We start from the raw sequence: 22,360 nt of genomic DNA on the forward strand, positions 1-22,360 counted from the left end.
CAGAACACAACTCCTCGGAACAACATCAACCTTCTCAATTTCTTCAGTTTCTAGCACTTTCTTTCTCACTACTCATTTTCCCAGAAAATTTAACTCGTCACGGTTGGAAAGAAGGAAAAGCTATGTATTCAGAGAGGCCCAGTTGAAACCCGCCTTTCATGCCATGATCGAACCTCGAAATCATTGCACAATGACACAGACAAAGAGCTCCCTCCCTCTCTCTCTCTCTCTCTCTCTCTCTCTCTCTCTCTCTCTCTCTCTCTCTCTCTCTCTCTCTCTCTCACTCTAGCTTGGATTTGGATTGGTGGTGTCTCTATTTTGCATTGGGTCTCTGAGACGTTGGAGCTGGAGGCTTTGAGTGCGTGTGTTTTTTTGTTTTTAAATTTGTTTAAATTTATTTAGTTTTATTTTTTTTTATGAGAAAAGACTTTTTTGTCCTTATAAATTGGTCACGTGACCCTCACGTGATTGATTTTAACGGAAGTTTTGACAGAATTGACGAAATATCCTTGATTAAAGCACTTGAAAAATAATAGTCATTGATTGAAGCAAAGTGAAAACGAGATCCATAACTGAAAATAAGGGTATAGTTATAGTCCTTTTACTAACATTTTCCCTTTAAAATAACTAAACGAAATCCCAAACTTTTTTTTTCTTTCCAATTGCCAAAAAGCCTCAAACCCTCCCCCCCCTCCTTTTTTTTTTTTCTTTACTTTTTTCCCCTGTGCCTCTCTCTTTAGTTTTTTTTTTTTTTTTTTTTTATCTTTCCTTACTTTTTTTCGTGCCTCTCACCCAGCCAAGCTTTGTTTTCACTGAGTGGAACAACCCAAATTTTGGCTTATGGTAATTTTGTTACTTAAATTTTTCAAACTTGTTTTAAGGTTTGTAAAGGAATTAGAAATTTCTTTAAGTTTATTTTAACTAACTTAGATCATTTAGTTGTGTGGAAATGAATTTTAGAAAATGAAAATTCAAGAATTTGGCGATTTTTTTTTTTAGAATAAATTATGAGAGTATGATTTTTCATAATTGTTTTTAAAGCAATTTGACTATTTTGAGGTTATAGGAAATTAGTACTCATCAATACAAGTCTGTAGAATTTTTCGGTGAATTATTTGGAGTATCGAGCTATTTTTGGTGAATTTCTGAAGTTGGAAAAATAGAAATATTTCGATAAATTTCAGTAAATTTTGCCGAAATTTTGAAAATTTCAAAAATTTCGGGTGAAAATTTCACAAAAAATTGTTAAACATGTGTTTCGATTTCATAATCCCAAAAAAACAAAATTTAATACCTTGGCTGCACCACCCTAATTTCTCATTATACTTCCCCTTCTTTTATATATTTTCAGAAAGTTCCAATTTAACCCCTCCTCGTCTTCTCTCTTTATCTTCCCTTAAAAAAAAAAAATCATTAATATGTCCAGAAACAAGATTATTCATCATGCATCATCATGTGATGATCAAGCGGTTCACATCAACTCTATGCCCCACACTCACAATTTCAGCCCCTAACCTTAAAATCAAAGACTTGGTTTTGAAAGGTTTATATGACCAAACCCTTCAGCTATACAAAGAAGAGCTCCTTCCCTATGGTCTCCATGCACACACCTTCATTCTTCCTTCAGTCATCAAAGCATGCTCCTATGCAAATTCTCACAGCTTTGGGCTTCAACTTCACTGCATCGCTCTCAAGTCAGGTTCTGACTCAGACTCGGTTGTATCCAATTCTCTCATTTCCATGTATGCCAAATTTTCAATGGTTGAAGCAGCATGTCAGATATTTGATGAAATACCTGAAAGAGACACCATCACGTGGAACTCTATGATAAATTGCTATATACAGAATGGGCATCTTGCAAAAGGACTACAAGTACTCAAAGAAATGTATTTTTATGGTTTTGTACCGAAAGCGGAGTTGCTTGCCAGCGTCTTATCAGTTTGCGCAAGGACTAGAGAGTTGAGACTGGGGAGAGAGATTCATGGACTCGTTGTTGTGGATGGAAGGATTGAGGAGTCGGTGCTCTTCTTTACGGCTCTGGTTGATTTGTATATGAGGTGTCATGACTCGCAGATGGCTTTACATGTTTTTCATCAGATGGAAGTAAAAAATGAGGTTTCTTGGACTGCCATGATTTCTGGATGCATTGCTAATCACAGCTATGACATGGCAATGAATTGCTTCCGGGCAATGCAGGTTGAAGGATGGAAACCCAACCGAGTGACTGTCCTCGCCATTTTACCAGCTTGTGCCGAGTTGGGACTTATAGAACATGGGAGAGAGATTCATGCATACACTTTCCGTCATGGGTTTGATTCAGATCATCATTGCTCAGCAGCTCTTATACACATGTATTGCAAGCGCGGCAAAGCATTGCATCATGCTAAACTAATTTTCGAGAGGGTAGCTATTAAAGATGTTGTGATGTGGAGTTTGATTATTGGGAGCTATTCTAGATGTGGGGATAGTGCGAAAGCTTTGAAACTATTTAGCCAAATGCGAGCTGAAGGAATTGATCCAAACTCTGTAACTCTACTGGCAGTTATTTCCGCCTGCACCTCTCTGTCTTCACTGCACCTTGGATGTGGAGTTCATAGCTATGCCTTGAAATCTGGGTTAAGCTTTGACATTTTCATTGGGAATGCACTTATCAACATGTATGCAAAGTGTGGTTGTCTTGTGGACTCACATCAAATTTTCAAGGAGATGCCAAGTAAAGATTCTGTTTCGTGGAGCGCATTGATTGACAGTTATGGCCTTCATGGGGCTGGCGAGAAAGCTTTGCAGCTCTTTCATGAGATGCAAGAGAGAGGGATAGAGCCTGATGCAGTCACCTTCCTCTCCATGTTATCTGCTTGCAACCATGCAGGTCTGGTGGAAGAGGGAAAGAAGATCTTTAAGCATATGATAGAAGGTAATAAAATACAATTAACAGTGGAGCATTATGCTTGCTATATCAGTCTTCTTGGAAGGTCAGGGAAGCTTGAAGATGCTTTTGAGGTTGTGAGATCGATGCCCATGAAACCAAGTGCTAGAATTTGGAGTTATCTGGTTGCGGCTTGTAAGGTTCATGGAAGGTTAGAAAAAGCAAAATCCTTAGCGCAGCAGCTTGTTAGAACAGAGCCCGAGAATGCTGCCAACCATACCTTACTGAGCATGGTTCATGCTGAAACTGGCAACTGGCTTGGGGTGGAAGAGGTGAGGAGAGTCATGAGATTACAAGGATTAAGGAAATGCTATGGATTCAGCCAAATTTAGCCAGAAAAACGAAAAAGCTTCTAGCGTAGAATCCTTGACAGCATCCACAAACATCCTCTCAAGTGACAAAGTCAAGGCTAATCCCGGAAGACACTCAAAAGAAAATGTTGGCTAAACCCATGTGCCGCGGCTCAGAAGAAGCCACAATCGATCAGTTCAAGTGTGGTTGTTGTGGTAAGCGCAGTCAGGAGGGCAGTTATGCTAAGTAATTATACTTAAATTGCGTAAATTTTCCAGGACAAGAACAATTTGTAAATTTGGTCATGACTACACAGGCCCTGCGCAGTGATATATGGTTCACCTTGAAATGGTGTCTCAGGTTTTTAATGTCGAAAAATCAAGTCAGAGAAAGTATGTATACTATTCGTCTCAGGTTTCTTGCTTGGTTTGTACAACTTTGTTCTTCAATAAATTTTGTTTTCCAGAAAAAAAAAAAAAAAGTAACAAACAAACAAACAAACTATTGACAATAACTGCTTTGGTATTTTCTCCACCATGCTCCTTTTCTTTAGTCATTAAGAAACAAAAAAAATTACTACCACATTCAATAGCCAGAAATGTAACAGGAACAAGAAATCGATTGGAATAGGATTAAGAAGGGAGACTCAGACAAGAGAGAAGCCTAAAGGAAAGGCTGTCAAAATGCAAAGGCACTACAAACATGTAAAAGACCAGCATTGACTAAACCACACTCAAGTATTTCAATCTAAGAAGTTCCTTTATAGAGGATGAAAAGGATCTCAAAAAGAAAAATAAATTGGATGAAAAGTATCCACCCCTACTTGCAGAACCATAATATAGATGTTCATCAAAAAAAAAAAAAAAATGGGAATATAGAGAGCACACGTCTAGCAACTCTTATCCATACCAATTTTGTCACTCCATACTTCTTGTAAAGGTTCTGACATTTCAGAAAATATGCATCTTGGTCGATTGTTGTGCCCTCCAGGGCACGTCTCATGCTTCTCCCACTTATAACTCCAGAAATTTATGTTTGTGCCCAGTAAATTTGGCCATATTGGAGCCAATTGTGGCTCCATGGCGTGCAACTGATCAATGAAATTAGAAACAAAACAAAAGGTTAATGAAATTATTAACTTCATTATAATTAGTGAAACTAGCTATTATATATATATATACAAGAATGCTCTAAAACTAACTGGTTAGTAAGTTAATATAAAGCTAACCACCTTATTGGGCCCACTGCATAATGTAAACTCAAAATCTGAACCGTCTATTTTTTAGGCCCTACTTCAAAGATTATCTCTGTAAAAAATCTCTAAAATCGGAAGCCATTTAGCCATTTGATTATAACAACAACTATTTATATGTTTTTATCGAAAATACTGATCATCTATTTATTTGATCTTAATTAGATGACTAAATGATTTCCGATTTAGTTGATTTTTTGTAATAATGATCTTTGAAGTATGACCTAAATAATTGATGGTTCGGATTATAAATTAGTTATGTGATGGGCCCAAAAGCATGGTTTGCTTCGTATTAACTTGCTAACTGGTTAGGTTTCGAGCACTTATATAACTTGGCTGTGTCAGCTAGACAAACAGACCCCTTGCCTTTGTAGTTAAACGGTCATAAACCGTGAATCGTTAACACCTTGGAAGGTCCTTAACGTGCAGGGATTGTGAGCACAGACAGCAATTTGGTATTGCAAATGAACTGATAATAATCAAACGCAGCAACTTGATCAGAAGGACACATGATCAGTGTAAATATTAGGATGTTGAAGATTACAATGATTGCCATTGTGGACTGTAGGTAATGTGTTCTGTGTTCAACAGTTCACTATTTATAGTGAAATGAGTGTCTTCTTTTCTCATGTTAGGTAGCATAGAAATTAATTAGCACACAGATTTATTCATCTATCTCTGTGTATGCCAATAATTGAAATCCCACTCATCTAACTTCCTCTTTGACTGCTATTAATATGCCCGAAAAGAAAAGCAGTCATTCCATCACTTCTGCATTGGCCCTATTAGCATCACTTATTGGCTTTGATTAGTACACTAGAGGTTTAATTAGCACTATTAGAGTTAATTATGTGGGTATTGGATTCGCCATTAGCACTTATTAAATGGCAATACAACATTGTTTGGGGGACTAAGTAACATTGTTTGGTATAGTAGCTTACTCCTAGTTAATCTTAAGGCATGGTATGATGGTAAAGACCAAAGCAAAGCAAACAGGTAAAATAACAAAGGAAAACCAAACCATCAAACAAACAGCTGAACAGAGTGTTTGTGGATAAATCCACATGGATTCAACGGACAATCACAGACCAATACGTGGCTGATCAAGTCTTATTTCAACTCTGACTTTTCAACGGTCAGCTAGCTCAGACTTGACCCTCCACCTCATCGTGCCAACTCAGCAGCATTAGCATTGTGTAGATCAGATCAGCATACATGCGTTCGGCCCGAAGTGATTTGTCCCGATCCGATTCGATGCTGGGATTTTCTAAGAAACCTAAGTGTCCACCTTTTTTTAAATATCTTTGATCGGCTCGGCTCAACATTTGATGATCATCTCCTCAAAAGTCCAGTCACGATTGACTAACACCTGAGGCGGTCGTTGCACCATTCATCGGATTTGTTCAACCCGGTTCATCCATGTCTGATCCGATCACATATGGATTTCACATCTATGCACACGAGATTTATGTGATCAGCTCGGCTCAGACTCCACCGCCGTTCAAGAAGATCAAGCTGGGATGAACCGCCATACTTGAGTGTCCCTAACATGACTCTTTGACAGATGGGACATCCCAGCTCACAGTCATGACTATTAGGGCATTCCACTAGATCTTCCATGCTTGCATAGATAGTTGTGAATGCTACTGTTCATGACCAAATGCGTGGCCTCCTCTCAGCCATCCATTTTCATGCAGGTAACTTAACACTCACTACTTTTTTTGCCTATATATACTCACCTATGTGCACAAAGGAATGGTTCATAATCTACTCACAAAAAAGACCACATAAATACACATAACCAACTGAGAATATCCCAGAAGATTTTACCTTGTTCTTCATATTCTCCAAAGTTCATATTTTGTTCTTTCGTGTTCTTACTCAAACACCTTCAATTATACTTTACTGACTTCATCATCGGAGCGTATTTGGCTGGTACCACACCGGTCTCTCTCCTTTAATCTTGTGTTCGTGCAGTAAGATCTCACTAGCTTCAACCAACAACAACAAAATCTCGATCATCTCAAATCAACATCCAACTCATCATCAACAAGGCTTCCAATCAGCCAAATCATCCACCTTAAGTTGTTGCATCTCTCTTACGGATTTTTGCATCAACAGAGGGTATATGTCAAACTCTATCAAACCCAACCCAGTAATCTGAACATCCTGTTTGGCTACTATATATATACTCGAAAACAAAAGAAAAGAAATCAATCCATCACTTGTGTATTGGCATCACTACGGATTCAATTCCCGAAACCCATCCTAGCTGAAAATCACATAATCTTAACCAAAACCCACAAAATCTATAATAACAATTCACCATGTAGAAATCCAATCTCAGAACCTCAACCTCCCATTAGACATCATAGTTAATTATCAAATACCTTTAAGGAAAAAAGTTGTCGAAATTCAAATGGATTCAGTCATTCAGAAACTGTAACTTACCTCTGGGTGTTTTGTTTCATTGGTGACTGTCTGCTGAGGTTTGTTTGGAGTTGGTGATTGTCTGATTGATTGCTACCGAGTTTTTTGTTTTGTTTGTGTAGTTCAATTTTGTGTCAATTGCTGACGTTTTGCCACGTTGGATAAGTTGTCCACCTAGGACTGGACTGGACTGGTCGATCTTTTGATGGATTTGTTTTTGATGACAAAAGTTGCATACATCTGTTTTAAACTAAACAAATGAGGATGTAAGAATGATATCAGCTGAGGCACCTGTAATATTTGCCAGGGCATGTGAAATTAATGTTCATCTTGGAATCACACAGAAGAGAATAAACGGAGGACGTTGCTTCGTTTTTGTTTTGCCTGTAAGAATTCTATGAACTTAAGCCTTGTACCATCCGGAATCAACTACCTACTAGTGCTTAAGAAACAAGTAATAGGAGTGCTAATTCAAACACCATTAGTTGAAGTTCACCTAAGTCAGATTCCTAATCTGAGTTGGACTGGAATAACTTAGATACTAAGATGCTCTGTGCTATAATCAAGGTATGCATGGTTAAGTAAGTCTTTATGTAGAGTCATATTAGGATTGAATTAGAGATACCTTTATGGGTGGAATCTCTAATTCAATTGACTCTATATAAAGCACAGGGCCCTGCCACACAGCAACCACCTAAGCCTATATGCTCTACACCATATCGTGAGAGGCCTGCTGCAGACTTCTGTGCTGGTTAGAAGACTTGTGCCTTTGAACTTAAAGCACTTCGATTGCTCTACAACATTTGAACTGTGCTAGTAGAAATTGAGGAACCTACTATGATAATTCAGCAATATTTGAACTGCTAGTTAAGTGTATGCTATAAGATGTTTAAGTAAACTTACATTGCCAGACTTGTGACTGAAAGCTGAGAAAGCAAAGTGGTGATTTGAACGTGTTAAACAAAACTCTGGTTTTGTAATTATAATGCAAATTCTTACCTTTTATGCTCAAAATCTAGTATCTTTGCTCTCTTAGACTCTTCACTATAAAACCATATGGTTGGTGACAGTGAAGGTTGTGAACTGATTTTTCTTTAATTACTCCCTTTTAGTTAAAATTAAAAAATTATTATGATTATACCTATCGTTTTCACTGCTTTAGCAAGTATTTATTGATGATTTTCCTACCTTTCTTGTCATAAGATAAGAACTGGCCTGTATGTTGTAATGCAACTATTGTTTTACTCGTTGACTATTTTTGTTGCGTACAAGAAATACTTCATAATATAACAATAATTAAATAACATTATTACTTCCTCCGACCCCTCTGTAAACCCTTGGTGAGAGTCTGACAGACCATGCAAGAAAGATTACCCTTTTTTTCTTCTTCGATCACTAAGAAAATGTGTGGATGAATTAGTGATGTTGTTTTAAGTTCGACAATTAATTGTGTTGGAGAAGATGCAAAAGTAATAAAAAGTTCACATGTACTGTTTGGTAGTGAATAGTACCAATCTCAATTTTATTTTTTCAATAAATCGGCTTGATTTTTCCTCAAATAATACATAATCTTTCAACTTAAAATGTCTTTTATTTTTAAAAGAATTTTTTTTTTTTTTTTTACTTTTTTTTTATGAAACAGCACGCTAGCTGACTCTTTATTTAACTTAATTTAAAAGGTTCAGTCTTCTTGTTTTTTCTGTTCAACACAGCAATATTTTAAACTTAAATAATACATGTTAGTCTCCTTATTTCGCTTCTTCAACACCATCAATTCGTTGTACCATTACAAATCCCGGTTTATTTCAAGGCTAAAGGCATCTTAGAAAGAAATTCAAGGAATACAAAAGAGTAGCATCAAACTAATACAAAAAAGTTCTCTAATTCCAAAATAAAACAAAACAAAAAATCTAAAGGAAAAAATTTATAAACAGGACTTATACTTTAATAGCTGTTTCATTTCAGGACATTAATTTTAATTCGTATTAATGAAGGACACATACTTTTATTTTGTGTCAATTAAAGATCCTGTTTTATCTCAACTTTGGCCCAACATTGAACTCATCAAAACTTCACCAAATATAGCAAACTTATACTTGGTTTAAAACTATACATCTCCTCTTTACAACTATATAAAGATCACTCAAATCGAACATCTACAACTCCAGATAATTGGCCTAAAAGTAGGGTACCCGAAACTGTCCAATCGGATCTCTGGGAAAAAATTTAGAAAATCGGACAGTTTCAGATACCCTAATTTGGGGCCGATTATCTGGAGTTGTAGAGATCCAATTTGGATGATCTTTATATGGTTGTAAAGAGGAGATACATATTTTTAAATCCAGTACAACTTTTCTAAATTTGGTGGAGTTTTGATAGGTCCAACGTCGGGCCAAAGTTAAGATAAAAACTAAAAAAAAAAAAAAAACATAGTCCTTAATTGACACAAAATGAAAGTATGTATCTTTCATTAACACAGAGCAAAATTAATATCCTGAAATGAAACAATCATCAAAGTATGTGTCTTATTTGTAAATTCTTTTGAATTAATATCACATGTATTGGAGACTGGGAGTGAGAAAATAATTCTCCTGCACCACCCTAATTTCTCACTATACTTCCCCTTCATTTATTTATTTTTCAGAAAGTTCCAATTTAACCCCTCCTCGTCTTCTCTCTTTATCCTCTCTTTTTTTTAAAAAAAAAAAATTCATTAATATGCCCAGAAACAAGATTATTCATCATGCATCATCATGTGATGATCAATCGGTTCACGTCAACTCTATGCCCCACACTTACAATTTCAGCCCTTAACCTTAAAATCAAAGGCTTGGTTTTGAGAAAAAAAAAAACAAAAACTTGGGTTTGAAAGGTTTATATGACCAAACCCTTCAGCTATACAAAGAAGAGCTTCTTCCCTATGGCCTCCATGCACACACCTTCATTCTTCCTTCAATCATCAAAGCATGCTCTTATGCAAAGTCTCACCGCTTTGGGCTTGAACTTCACTGCATCGCTCTCAAGTCAGGTTCTGACTCAGACTCGGTTGTATCCAATTCTCTCATTTCCATGTATGCCAAATTTTTAATGGTTGAAGCAGCATGTTAGGTATTTGATGAAACACCTGAAAGAGACCCATCACGTGGAACTCTATGACAAATTGCTATATACAGAATGTGCATCTTGCAAAAGGACTACAAGTACTCAAAGAAATGTATTTTTATGGTTTTATACCGAAAGCGGAGTTGCTTGTCAGCGTCTTATCGATCAGTTTGCGCAAGGACTACAGATTTGAGACTGGGGAGAGAGATTCATGGACTCGTTGTTGTGGATGGAAGGATTGAGGAGTCGGTGCTCTTCTTAACGGCTCTGGTTGATTTGTATATGAGGTGTCATGACTCGCAGATGACTTTACATGTTTTTCATCAGATAGAAGTAAACAATGAGGTTTCTTGGACTGCCATGATTTCTTGATGCATTACAGCTATGACATGGCAATGGATTGCTTCCCCAGGTTGAAGGATTGAAACCCAACCGAGTGACTGTCCTTGCCAGTTTACCAGCTTGTGCCGAGTTGGGACTTATAGAACATGGGAGAGAGATTCATGCGTACGCTTTCCGTCATGGGTTTGATTCAGATCATCATTGCTCAGCAGCTCTTATACATGTATTGCAAGCGCGGCAAAGCATTGCATCCTGCTAAACTAATTTTCGAGAGGGTAGCTGTTAAAGATGTTTAGATGTGGAGTTTGATTATCGGGAGCCATTTTAGATGTGGGGATAGTGCAAAAGCTTTGAAACTCTTTAGCCAAATGCGAGCTGAAGGAATTAATCCATACTCTGGAACTCTACTGGCAGTTATTTCCGCCTGCACCTCTCTGTCTTCACTGCACCTTGGATGTGGAGTTCATAGCTATGTCTTGAAATCTGGGTTAAGCTTTGACATTTTCATTGGGAATGCACTTATCAACATGTATGCAAAGTGTGGTTGTCTTGTGGACTCGCATCAAATTTTCAAGGAGATGCCAAGTAAAGATTCTGTTTTGTGGAGCGCATTGATTGACAGTTATGGCCTTCATGGTGCTGGCGAGAAAGCTTTGCAGCTCTTTCATGAGATGCAAGAGAGAGGGATAGAGCCTGATGCAGTCACCTTCCTCTCTGTTTTATCTGCTTGCAACTATGCAGGTCTGGTGGAAGAGGGAAAGAAGATCTTTAAGCATATGATAGAAGGTAATAAAATACAATTAACGGTGGAGCATTATGCTTGCTATATCAGTCTTCTTGGAAGGTCAGGGAAGCTTGAAGATGCTTGTGAGGTTGTGAGATCGATGCCCATGAAACCAAGTGCTAGAATTTGGAGTTATCTGGTTGCGGCTTGTGAGGTTCATGGAAGGTTAGAAAAAGCAGAATCCTAAGTGCAGCAGCTTGTTAGAACAGAGCTGCAGAATGCTGCTAACCATACCTTACAACTAGCAACTGGCTTGGGGTGGAAGAGGTGCGGAGAGTCATGAGATTACAAGGATTAAGGAAATGCTATGGATTCAGCTGAATTTAGCCAGAAAACCGAAAAAGCTTCTAGCATTGCATCCTTAACAGCATCCAAAAACATCCTCTCAAGTGACAGAGTCACGGCTAATCCCAAACCCATGCGGAAGAAGCCACAATCGATCAGTTCAAGTGTGGTTGTTGTGGTAAGCGCAGTCAGGAGGGTAGTTATGTTAAGTGATTATACTTAGATTACGTAAATAACAATTTGTAAATGTGGTCATGACTACACAGGCCCTGCGCAGTGATATATGGTTCACTTTGAAATGGTGTCTCAGGTTTCTAATGTCGAAAAATCAAGTCAAAGAAAGTATGTGTACTATTCGTCTCAGGTTTCCTGCTTGGTTTGTACAACTTTGTTCTTCAATAAATTTTGTTTACCATAAAAAAAAAAAAATAATAAAAATTAAAAAAAAAAAAAAACATGTATACTATTGACTTTAACTGCTTTGGTAGTTTCTCCACTGTACTCCTTTTCTTAGTCATTAAGAAAGAAAAAAAATCTAACGGCGAACAAGAAATCGATTGGAATATGATTAAGAAGGGAGAGTCAGACAAGAGAAAATGGAAAGGCACTACAAAGTACAAACATGTAAAAGACCAGCATTGACTAAACCACACTCAAGTATTTCAATTGAAGAAGTTCCTTTATAGAGGATGAAAAGGATCTCAAAAAGAAAAAGAAACTGGATGAAAAAGATCCACCCCCTACTTGCAGAACCATAATATAGATGTTCATCAAAAAAAAAAAAAAAAAAGAGAATAGAGAGAGAGCACACGTCTAGCAATTCTTAACCAAACCAGTATTGTCACACCCATCCCATTTTTTATCCTGCACCAACTCTGACTACTCATTCACCACTAGATATAGAAAGGTTTCGTAATAATGGAAATATCCTTTCTCAGGGAAGAGACTCCTGACAAGAACAGGATATGTATATGATAATTACATAACTGACAACATCTGCTGACTGGACTACCTAAGTGGAAATATATATATATGAAGGCCAAAAAGCAATTTCGGTCCATGTAGTTTGGGCTATTTTCAATTTGGTTCCCGTAATTTCAATTTTGTCAATTATATCTTGTAGTTATTAACAATTGCAATTAAGATCAAATAAGAATGTCTGTCAAATGAATTCACCAAATGTATTTGCATGTGCAGAGCTATTTCAGTGTTTTTGTGCTACCCTAAAGCACTACAAATGCATGTGCAAGACCGAAATAGTGCAGCACATGGGTATTCTATTAATTAATTTGACCAAAATCCTCATGTAGCTCTAATTACATTGTTAATTAACTGCAGAGGTATGATTGATAAAATTGATACTACGGACACTAAAATGAAAGGGGACCCAAATTACAAGGACCTGTACATTAATATATGCAAATACATACCTAATACAAATCAGCTATCCAATCTGTATCCAGCATGAGGAAATCATCCAGTTGTAAATTTTCTGGTGAAGAAGCAGCTGCTCCAGTTGCACAGGTTGGGGCAAAGGAATCACCACCCAAGTCATATGTAATTTCCATATCCATAGAAACCACTAAATCTGGAGAAGCTGGTTCACCAGATGGTACCTGAGTTGTCATTTTAGACGGCACTAGAGAAGACTCTGATACATCAGATGAAGCAAAATCTGTTGCAATAGCTTGTATATCCTTCTTAGACAAGGAAACTGCAGAGCCCTTAGGGAGCAGTGGCCTTCTACCAGCTGGAAAATTGAGCCGTCCACATTCACCATGAATGCAATATACAGCAGCATCATAGGCTCGCGCTGCCTTTTCTGGGGCGTCATATGAGCCCAACCATATCCTTTCTGTGGACCTTGGAATCCTTATTTCGGAAACCCATTTACCCCAAGCCCTCATTCGGACACCTTTATAGCATCTCGGGGGTCTCTCTCGCCGGACCTTTTTAGAAGTAGAGGGTGTCGCCAAATCCATGGAGAAAGGAGAATGACAAAGAGAACTCTCAAGATGTTGGAGAGTAGGATCTAGAGAGAACTATTGCAAAGATCGATTATGAAGGAAATTGAATGTGAACATAATACAAGATGAAGAGCATGTGTTAAGCGAGCAGGTGGAACAGGCATGATGGTGGCACGCGATCTTACAAGTTGCACGTGGCGGCAGAGAAACTGTCACGTGGTGAGTTTTCTATAGACAAGGAGTTCCCAGAACCGCAGTTGGAAAGACACGAATCAATGCACTTGTTATGTTTAAGCCTCTCTTTCTCAAAGAGAATATACATATTCAGACCAGAATAAAGAGCGAACATGTACATACATACATACAGGTACGTAAGTATATATGTATATGGACTTTCCATGTAAGAAAGAAGTCAACCAAAAATTTCCTCACTAATACAAAGCTCAATGACCAAACCGATATCCATGAGTTATCAATATGGATATCTTACTTAATGAAACATTGATGCAATTAAACGATTTATCCAAAGAATCTGATGGGAAAAATGAGTACAGAATTGGAGATATGAATCCCTCCTAATTAGGTTTTAGGCTATAAAAGGCACATTCACCCATAAAAACAAAATATTCAAGAAATTATGGGAACTTGCTTTGACTATACCTAGCATCATCTCAACCTCTCAGATACCCCACATAAAGCTTCACCTGCCAAAAAGAATGAAAGTGAAATAAAAAATTCTACATGTCAGAAAGTTCCATTTTTATCTCGCATATGCTTGGGCTTATGTCATCTTCAGTTACATTTTCTAGCAAATTTAGCAATTAGCGATAAGAGAACTGAATCAAAGTAAATTACCAATATTAGACTTGACAATTTACGTTTAGGAGTTATGGTTGCAAATTAATGAGAAGCAACACTGAAATTATATAAAGACATAAAAAAAAAAAAAAAAATACATAACAAGACAAACAGAGAAAGTTTAAGACTAGTAGAGCATTTCAACCAACTGCTTTGAGAAGCATTGATGTTGTATACTGTAATATCGCATCAATCACTACGAAGAAATACACATATAGCCTTAATGCACCAAGCATATTATATCTTTTATAAAGTTTCCAAAAGAAATACACATACATCCAAAACATAAATTTGTTGCCTTAATAATCAGTTGGAATCTAGTGAGAAATCAGGATTTGGTAAATGAGTATCACAATTGGTATATTATATGGTTCATGAGTCTGACACTATTACACTAGGATTGGGTTGTTAAAAAAAAAAAAAAAGAAGGAAAGAAAGAAATAAAAGGAGCTAAATTTATAGTTTTAAGGAATAAAATAGTACATAATAGCAATTGGAATGAAAGTGAAACCTTAAGAATTAGAAAGAGGTGAAGTTGAAGCCGAAGGTGAAGGAGGCTGATAGATGCGTGCTTTGTTGAGAATTTCAGCAACAACCCAATGCTTATGCTTGCTCAAAGGCCTCGATAGCTCCAACCGCACCTGATCAAATAATAATTTGCTTAAAATGAAATTAATTCTAAATAAATTAAAAAAAAAAAAAAAAGCCAGAGAGAAAGAGGAAGAGCAGAAGGAGAAAGAGAGGTACTCGGTCTCCGATGTTGCAGTGATTGTGCTCATCGTGGGCCATGAACTTGGAGGTTCTCTTGACGTATCGGTTGTAGAGCTTGTGATGGAAAAGCCTGTCCACCGCCACCACCACCGACTTCTGCATCTAATCGGAAACCACCATCCCCACCACCGCCTTCATCTCTCTCTTTCAAACTCCTGGCCTGGCCTGGCCTTTGGGACCTGCCTTCTCACTTCTTAGCGTTTCTCTCGGCTTGGCGACCTGCCGTCTCACATCTCTCCGTCTCTGCCAACATATAATCAGATTTAGTATCGGGTCGCATCAGTCTTACCCGGGTCGCATCAATGATTGAGTAACCATTAGAGATTCCAAATTTACAGTCAAACCACCCTAAAAGTTTCTTTAAACCTTCGTTCATTTAGAAATTCTCTTAAAATTCTATAAAACTTATAAGTTTGATGACTGTTTCATTTCAGGGCATTAATTTTGATTCGTGTTAATGAAGGACACATACATTTATTTTGTGTCAATTAAGCACCCTGTTTTATCTCAACTTTGGCTCGACATTGGACCCATCAAAACTCTACCAAATTTAGCAAACTTATACTTGGTTTAAAGCTATGCATCCTCTTTACAACCATATAAAGATCACTTAAATCGGACATCTACAACTCCAAATAATTGGCCCAAAAGTAGGGTACCCGAAACTGTTCAATTGGACCTCTGAAAAAAAATTTGGAAAATCTAACAATTTCGGGTACCATACTTTAGGGCCGATTATCTAGAGTTGTAGAGATCCGATATGGGTAATCTTTATATGGTTGTAAAGAGGAAATGCATATCTTTAAACTCAGTATAATTTTTCTGAGTTTGGTGGAGTTTTGATGGGTCAAACGTCGGACCAAAGTTGAGATAAAAACTGAAAAAAAACATGGTCCTTAATTGACACAAAATGAAAGTATGTGTCTTTCATTAACACAAAGTAAAATTAATGTCCTGAAATGAAACAACCATCAAAGTATGTGTCTTATTTGTAAATTTTTCCCAACTTATAATACATTTTGAGAGCTGTTATTTGCACACTCTTATTTTTCTTTTTACACACCCTTAAAAGTTTATTTGTGAATTTACCCAATTGACACAAAAGAAAAAGACTTTTAAGGACAACTTTACACACCACACCAACTCAGACAAAAAAAAAACACACACCTCCCTTCCTATTTTATTTCTCACCACAACACACCCCATCACCCAACAAATTCATCAACTCAGACAAAAACCAAAAAAATAACACACCCATTCACCCCACCCAGCTCCCTTCCCTTCACTCACTGACCCTAAACCCTAAACCCTAAACCCCAACTCAGACAAAAAAAAAAAAAACAAACCACACCCCTTCCCCCCTCACCGGACCACCTTCTTCCCTCCCCGCACCACCCTTCTCTCTCTCCTCCCAGCGCAACACCACCCTTGATTAAAAAACACATAATGCAGTTGCACCAACAAAAAAAACAAACATAATGCAGTAGCTGAATTGTTGTTCGTAGTTCTCTGAAATGAGCAATTAATATGACTTCAAATTCAGGGCTCTTTCTTCTCTTTCAATGCTAAGGGAATATTAGAATGCTGCGAGAGATGTCATGGAGACGATTTGTAAATGGATGAGTAACGTAAGGTTTTATCAACCCCCAAGTCATACTCTTCTTCAATAATTGTGTCCAACATTTTCTTGGACCAGAGCCGCTTGGTGACTGAAATGAACTGTGGTACAGCTACTTCTGTAGTGACTCTTGCCTCTCTCTCTCTTAAAAAAAATTGCAGCTGGAGCCTAGATCGCTTGATTCAGAAGTACAGTGCTGAAATGTCGTGAAACCGTTTGGAAGTAGAGTGCCGAAACAATTGTGAATCGGTTCGGAAGAATAGTGCCGAACCATTATGTCGTATTCAGCAGATGACTACTGAACCAACTGCTGAGAAGGCTATCTTGTAAACTCTAATGCTGGGTTGTTTGTTGCTTACTGGTGTGCCTTTGTTTCTAGCTTAAATATTTAATTTGAGAGGGAAAGGGAGGGGGTTGGTGCAGCTACAATTTTTTTTTAAGGTTTTGGGTCTTTTGGGGAGGAGAGAGAGAGAGAGAGAGAGAGAGAGAGAGAGAGAGAGAGAGAGAGAGAGAGAGAGAGAGAGGGTGATGCGGGGAAGGAGGGAGGTGGTCCGGTGAGGGGGGGAGGGGCTGGGTAGGTAGGGTGAAAAGTGGGGAGGGAGGGAGGTGGTCCAGTTCGGGGGGGGCGGGGGAAAGGGGTATGTTTTTTTTTTCTTTTTTCTGAGTTGGTCAGTGAGGGAAGGGGAGAGAGCTGGGTGGGGTGAAGGGGTGTGTTATTTTTTTTTTTTTTTTTGTCTGAGTTGATGAGTTTGTTGGGTGATGAGGTGTGTTGTGGTGAGAAATAAAATAGGGATATTATGGTAATTGAGAGAGGTGTGTATATGAGAAAATCATTTGTGAGGGCAATATGAGGGTGTATGTATGAGAAAAAGTGAAAAAAAAGGTTGCAAAAAGAAAAAAAAAATAAAAAATGTGTGCAAGTAGCAACACTCTACATTTTTTACACTTCTGACGCACGCTGACGCATTCTGATGCGCGCGCTGACGCGTTCTAATGTAGATCAGTGAAATTGAATTTCAAAAATTCAGTTACACTAAAAAAATTTAAATTTACATTATTATTAACTAGAATAAAAAAATAATTACACAATTATTTTCAACGGAAAAATAATAATAATAATAATTACACCTTTACTTGACAAAAAAAAAAAAATTACATCAGTTTAGTTTCACTAGAGACTTAAATTCAGTTTTACTAAAAACTAAATCACTAATACTAAATTCAGTAACCTGAAACCATAAAACTGAATTCAGTTTCAGTGAATTCATTAAAATTAAATTTTAGTGAATTCAAATTCAGTTCACTGAATGCACTGAAACTGAATTTAGTGAAACTGAATTTCAATTGAATTCAATTTCAGTGCATTTACTAAATTCAATTTCAATGAATTCAAATTCAGTTTACTAAAAGAACTGAAACTGAATTTACTGAAACTCAAACCCTAGGCTATGTTGTCGTCGTTAAGCTCTCTGATCTCAAACTCAAATCCTAGATAACGTCGTCACCGTCTAGATCTCGAATCTCAGACCACCTCACGCGCTCCGAGTACACAATAGCTGCCGCTGCCTCTGGTGGTTGCCTAAATTTGTTTTCACCTGCAAATTTGATTCATCATATTTCAGGACCACAATTTCATTCAAAATTCATCTAAAACTCATGTTTCACGAATTTAAATTGTTTTACGAACTGAAACTTTTTAATCTCAATACAATTCCTAAGCCTAATCCATCTAAATTAAAGCACATAATCAAAGATCAACAAAAAAGAAAAGGAACAAAGAATAAAACTCACACTTTGCTTAATACAGGGAGCAATAATTTTTGAACTTGTCATTCCATAAATGATTTCAAGATTATTCTACACCTCTTCACAAGTTAAGATATGTTTTTTGTTTTTATAAGAGAACAATTTTATTAATTCTCTTTTTTTTAAGTGCATACATAGTGGACTAGAAGTCCACCAGGATGCACACATCACAACACAAAATAATACCACTTTATTCAGCTACAAACAAAAAAATATAATGCCTTTATGTGGTCTACTCGTTTAGAGTCCATCATTTTTGTACACCAGCCCACCCAATATCTGCACCTTTGGGGGAACTTTTTTTTTTTCTTTCTAAATAGAAGAATAGGGAAGAAAACTGATCCACTAGCTCCTTGCTGCACTCCAAGAAAGTTGATTCCTAGTTCCAAAGTTCATAGAAATCAGAATTCAAATACACAAACTCAAACCTAGGGTTAAGTGGCTTAATGGCTCAGTTAAGTGACATCCAAATTCCCAAATTCCCAAATTCATAAATAATCAAAATTTGACCATAGACAAGTCATAAATCATGTAACAAGATGGTTTCCAATGGTTAAAACAAAACAAAAGTCATAAAGATAAAAGAGGTACTGCACAGATCGAGGTAAAATTCCAAGCTTTTGTTTTGAAAAGTGAGATTTGATCCCAAATCTTGTTTTGAGTGGAGATAGGCTCCCTTATGCCTCTAGGGCATCCTTAGGGGGGTATTGTGACCTGTCTAAACTAGTTTTACCAGCCAAAAAGCTTTAGAGTTGCAAAATCATCTTTCACATCAAAACAGCCAATTCAAAACCTCAACAGAGCAGCACCTGCTCTCCTATTTTTGGAAAATTTTTAATTATTTGAATGAGGTTTTTCACAGATAGTTAACTGACATCTTAATACACTTGCATAAAAATTTTCAAGACATTTGGAGTTGTGCAAATAGGGTTTTCGAAGAGACAAAACTCACACCAGAAACTGAAAATGTGCAGAAAACTGTTCATGTGGTCAAAAATGTGATTTTCATGTATACCAAATCAAATTGAGTGAAACTAATTAGAAAAGCTTTGAAATCACCATTACAAACTACTGTAAAAATTTCAGATTTAAACTCTAAGTACAACTGAATTCGTGCATCAAAACCTACAACTTTTCAAATTGAAAACATGCAAAAAACTGACAGCTTCTTTGATCACTTTGCAAAAATCACCATAAATTCATAACATGTTGAAATCAGGTGATTCTTGGTTAAAAGAAAGCTTGAAATGTCTAGTTTTTAAACGCAGAATATCAAAACTAAATTCCTTCTAGAACAGTACAAAAATTCAAGAATAAGACAACAATGTTTTAACATAGAAATTTGCCAAACAAGGATGAAAATATGAAGTCTCTGGATTTTCTTGGAATACCAATATCCTTTGCCATTCTAATCATACTTAGTACTTAGAAGTCGAAATCCTAAAGAATTATAAAAGAGTTTGAGGGTTCTTACCAAGGTCTCCTTGAAGAGCAGTGGAGGCTGCCCCTTTCCTTCTTGGATCTTTCTTGATTCTCTCTCTCTTTTCTGTCTCTCTCTTTCTTCCCCCCTTCTTTTCTCTTTTTCCCTTGTTAGAAAATGAATTGAATGTGGGAAGGTTTTGTCTGAATAGAGGTTGATTTATAATGGCTGTGTTGTAGCCGTTGGAGAGAAAGTGAAGAGTCACCTCTTTAGTTTCTGATTTACGTGAGAAATGTTGTTTCTCAAGGCTTGTGTCTGGCCTTTTAGTGTTTCAAGAGGGCTTTGGTTGGCTGACCAATCCCTCAAGCTTTAAGTAATTGATTTAACCTATTGGACTAGGCTTAACAGCTCACTTAGCCAATCCAAGGCATTGCCTTGTTCCAATTCACTTAATTAAATCTCATTATTAGATTTCTTTTTTTATTTTCAAATTGCTGAAGATACACTCAACCTCTTATGAACATCATTACAATATGTGTGGTTCAACTTATCTTCCACTTGATTGAGTAACCTAGTTTTTTTAGCCTTTGTTTGATAGGCCAGTCAATGCTTAGGGTTTCAAAGCCAAACTCTTTGATCCTTGATATCCCTGTGGTTACCTTTTGGTATTCTAATCCTAGTCTAAGTGTAGAAATCACATGCATATACACACAAGTGCCATGCACATGTGATCCGAGAGCACCTATTAACATTCTCAAACAACTCAATTGTTTCTCACAAGGTAATTTGTGCAAGTATGAATATTAAACCAAACATGGAAATTTAAAGCAAGTATGACACATGGTTAATAAATAGGGAAAATTTTAGCTAAAGGACTCCAACTATACCTCAGGACATGAATTTCACTTTTTGTCAACTGAGGACTGAAACTTCCATTTTGTGTCAATTAAGGACTTTGTTTTGTTTTGTTTTTTTTTTTTTTTCAGTTTTTATCTTAGCTTTGGTTTGACGTTAGACCCATTAAACCTCCACCAAATTCAGAAAAATTATACTGGATTTAAAGATATGCATCTCATCTTTACAACCATATAAAAATCACTCAAATCGAACCTTTACAACTCCAAATAATCGGCCCCAAACTAGGGTACCCGAAATTGTCCAATTTCCCAGATATTTTCCAAGAGGTCCGATTGGACAATTTCGGGTACCCTACTTTGTGGCCGATTATCTAAAGTTGTAGATGTCCGATTTGAGTGATCTTTATGTGGTTGTAAAGAAGAAATTCATAGCTTTAAACCTAGTATAAGTTTGTTGAATTTGGTGGAGGTTTGATAGGTCCAACGACGGGCCAAAGTTGAGATAAAAATTGAGAAAAAAAAAACAGGGTCCTTAATTGACACAAAATGAAAGTTTCAGTTTTCAATTGACACAAAGTGAAATTCATGTCTTGAATAGAGACATGGAGTATAGTTTGAGTCTTTTAGCTAAAATTTTCCCTAATAAATATAATAAGTGCATAACGAAAGCAATATTTCTTTTACTATGAGCATATGAATCAATTTCATGTTTGTCAAAGCCAAGAAAATAAGCATTAGATATATATACTCCAAATGAAATCAGTAACACCACCTAAAACCAAAAATCAAAAGACTTTGGGGTGTTACAATATGCAACTCTATACATTCTTTATGCAATCTTACTGATCATGCAAAACATGGAGTCATAAATTTGAACATTAAATTCTAAGTCCAATTGAAAAAAAAAAAAAAAAAAAAGGTTTTACCTCTTCTTAGCTTTCTCTTCAATCTCCTTGATTTCCTCTTCAATTGTTATCATGAACTTTGTTTCCTATGCAATTTATCATAAATTCATAAGAGAAATTAGAGTTTGAAGGTTCAATTTAAAAATCTATTACAACATTGAAAATAAAAAGTTGAGAATTAGGATTTTACCTATTATATTGACTTTCTTTTCAATATCCTTAGCTTTCTTTAAAGGGCTTGAAACTTAAAGAAAAGTAAAAATTTGAAAGAATGAGAAGCAAGAGTACTGTGATTCGACCTAAAAAAAGAAGAGAAGCAAGAGTGTGAGAGTGACATAGACGAAGAGGAATAGATGATGAAAAGGTCGTTTTGTCTACGTACTCTTCTAGAATAAAAGATTCTAATCCAATATCTAACAAAAAAGAATATTTAATTAAACTAGTTTTTAGTTTATAATAAATTTAAAAATGAATAAATGATAAAAGACCTTTTTTTTTATGTCAATGGATCCAATTTTGCAATGGAGTAAGAGGTCCAAATTAATTGCAGTAGGAGTCCCTGAACTTGGCTGGGCTCTAGGCGGTCGCCCAGCCTGCCCTCAAGGTCAGGCCTGGGTTAAAGTTGGGGAAAGGAATAGGGAAGAAGGGGAAAAAGAAGGTAGAGGCAATTTATGAATAATTGGGAGTGGATAAATATTTTTTTGTTCTATCAAGAAGTTACCCAAAACTTGATCTGGAGTTACCCA

General features: G+C 36.7%; 2 protein-coding genes and 2 pseudogenes across 3 annotated transcripts; 2 read left to right on the forward strand and 2 right to left on the reverse strand.

Moving 5' to 3' along the window:
- Positions 1–1,446: 1,446 nt before the first annotated feature.
- LOC147292303 (pentatricopeptide repeat-containing protein At4g31070, mitochondrial-like) lies at positions 1,447–3,665 on the forward strand. The gene has a single exon (XM_086233710.1). It carries the CDS (start codon positions 1,459–1,461, stop codon positions 3,256–3,258), a length of 1,800 nt encoding a protein of 599 aa, XP_086089836.1. The 5' UTR covers positions 1,447–1,458; the 3' UTR covers positions 3,259–3,665.
- Positions 3,666–4,978: 1,313 nt separating this feature from the next.
- Positions 4,979–11,731, forward strand: LOC147292304 (pentatricopeptide repeat-containing protein At4g31070, mitochondrial pseudogene; annotated as a pseudogene).
- Positions 11,732–12,467: 736 nt separating this feature from the next.
- Positions 12,468–13,621, reverse strand: LOC147292305 (Integrase-type DNA-binding superfamily protein). Its single transcript, XM_086233177.1, has one exon. The coding sequence runs from the start codon at positions 13,392–13,394 to the stop codon at positions 12,843–12,845; it is 552 nt and encodes a 183-aa protein (XP_086089303.1). The 5' UTR covers positions 13,395–13,621; the 3' UTR covers positions 12,468–12,842.
- A 205-nt stretch (positions 13,622–13,826) lies between these two features.
- LOC147292306 (uncharacterized) lies at positions 13,827–15,146 on the reverse strand (annotated as a pseudogene). The gene is made up of 3 exons (XR_015120530.1): positions 14,985–15,146; positions 14,749–14,878; positions 13,827–14,083 (listed from the first exon to the last, which is right to left on the reverse strand). The product of XR_015120530.1 is annotated as an uncharacterized LOC147292306 (transcript).
- Positions 15,147–22,360: the final 7,214 nt, after the last annotated feature.

The sequence above is a fragment of the Dryas octopetala genome, chromosome 2 (genome assembly GCF_963921425.1).
Source record: "Dryas octopetala chromosome 2, drDryOcto1.1, whole genome shotgun sequence".
Taxonomy (NCBI): Eukaryota; Viridiplantae; Streptophyta; class Magnoliopsida; order Rosales; family Rosaceae; genus Dryas; species Dryas octopetala.

Bases quoted from the DNA above. Each gene is read 5' to 3' on its own strand.
- LOC147292303 (XM_086233710.1), top strand. From the start codon at position 1,459: ATGATCAAGCGGTTCACATCAACTCTATGCCCCACACTCACAATTTCA.
- LOC147292305 (XM_086233177.1), bottom strand. From the start codon at position 13,394: ATGGATTTGGCGACACCCTCTACTTCTAAAAAGGTCCGGCGAGAGAGA.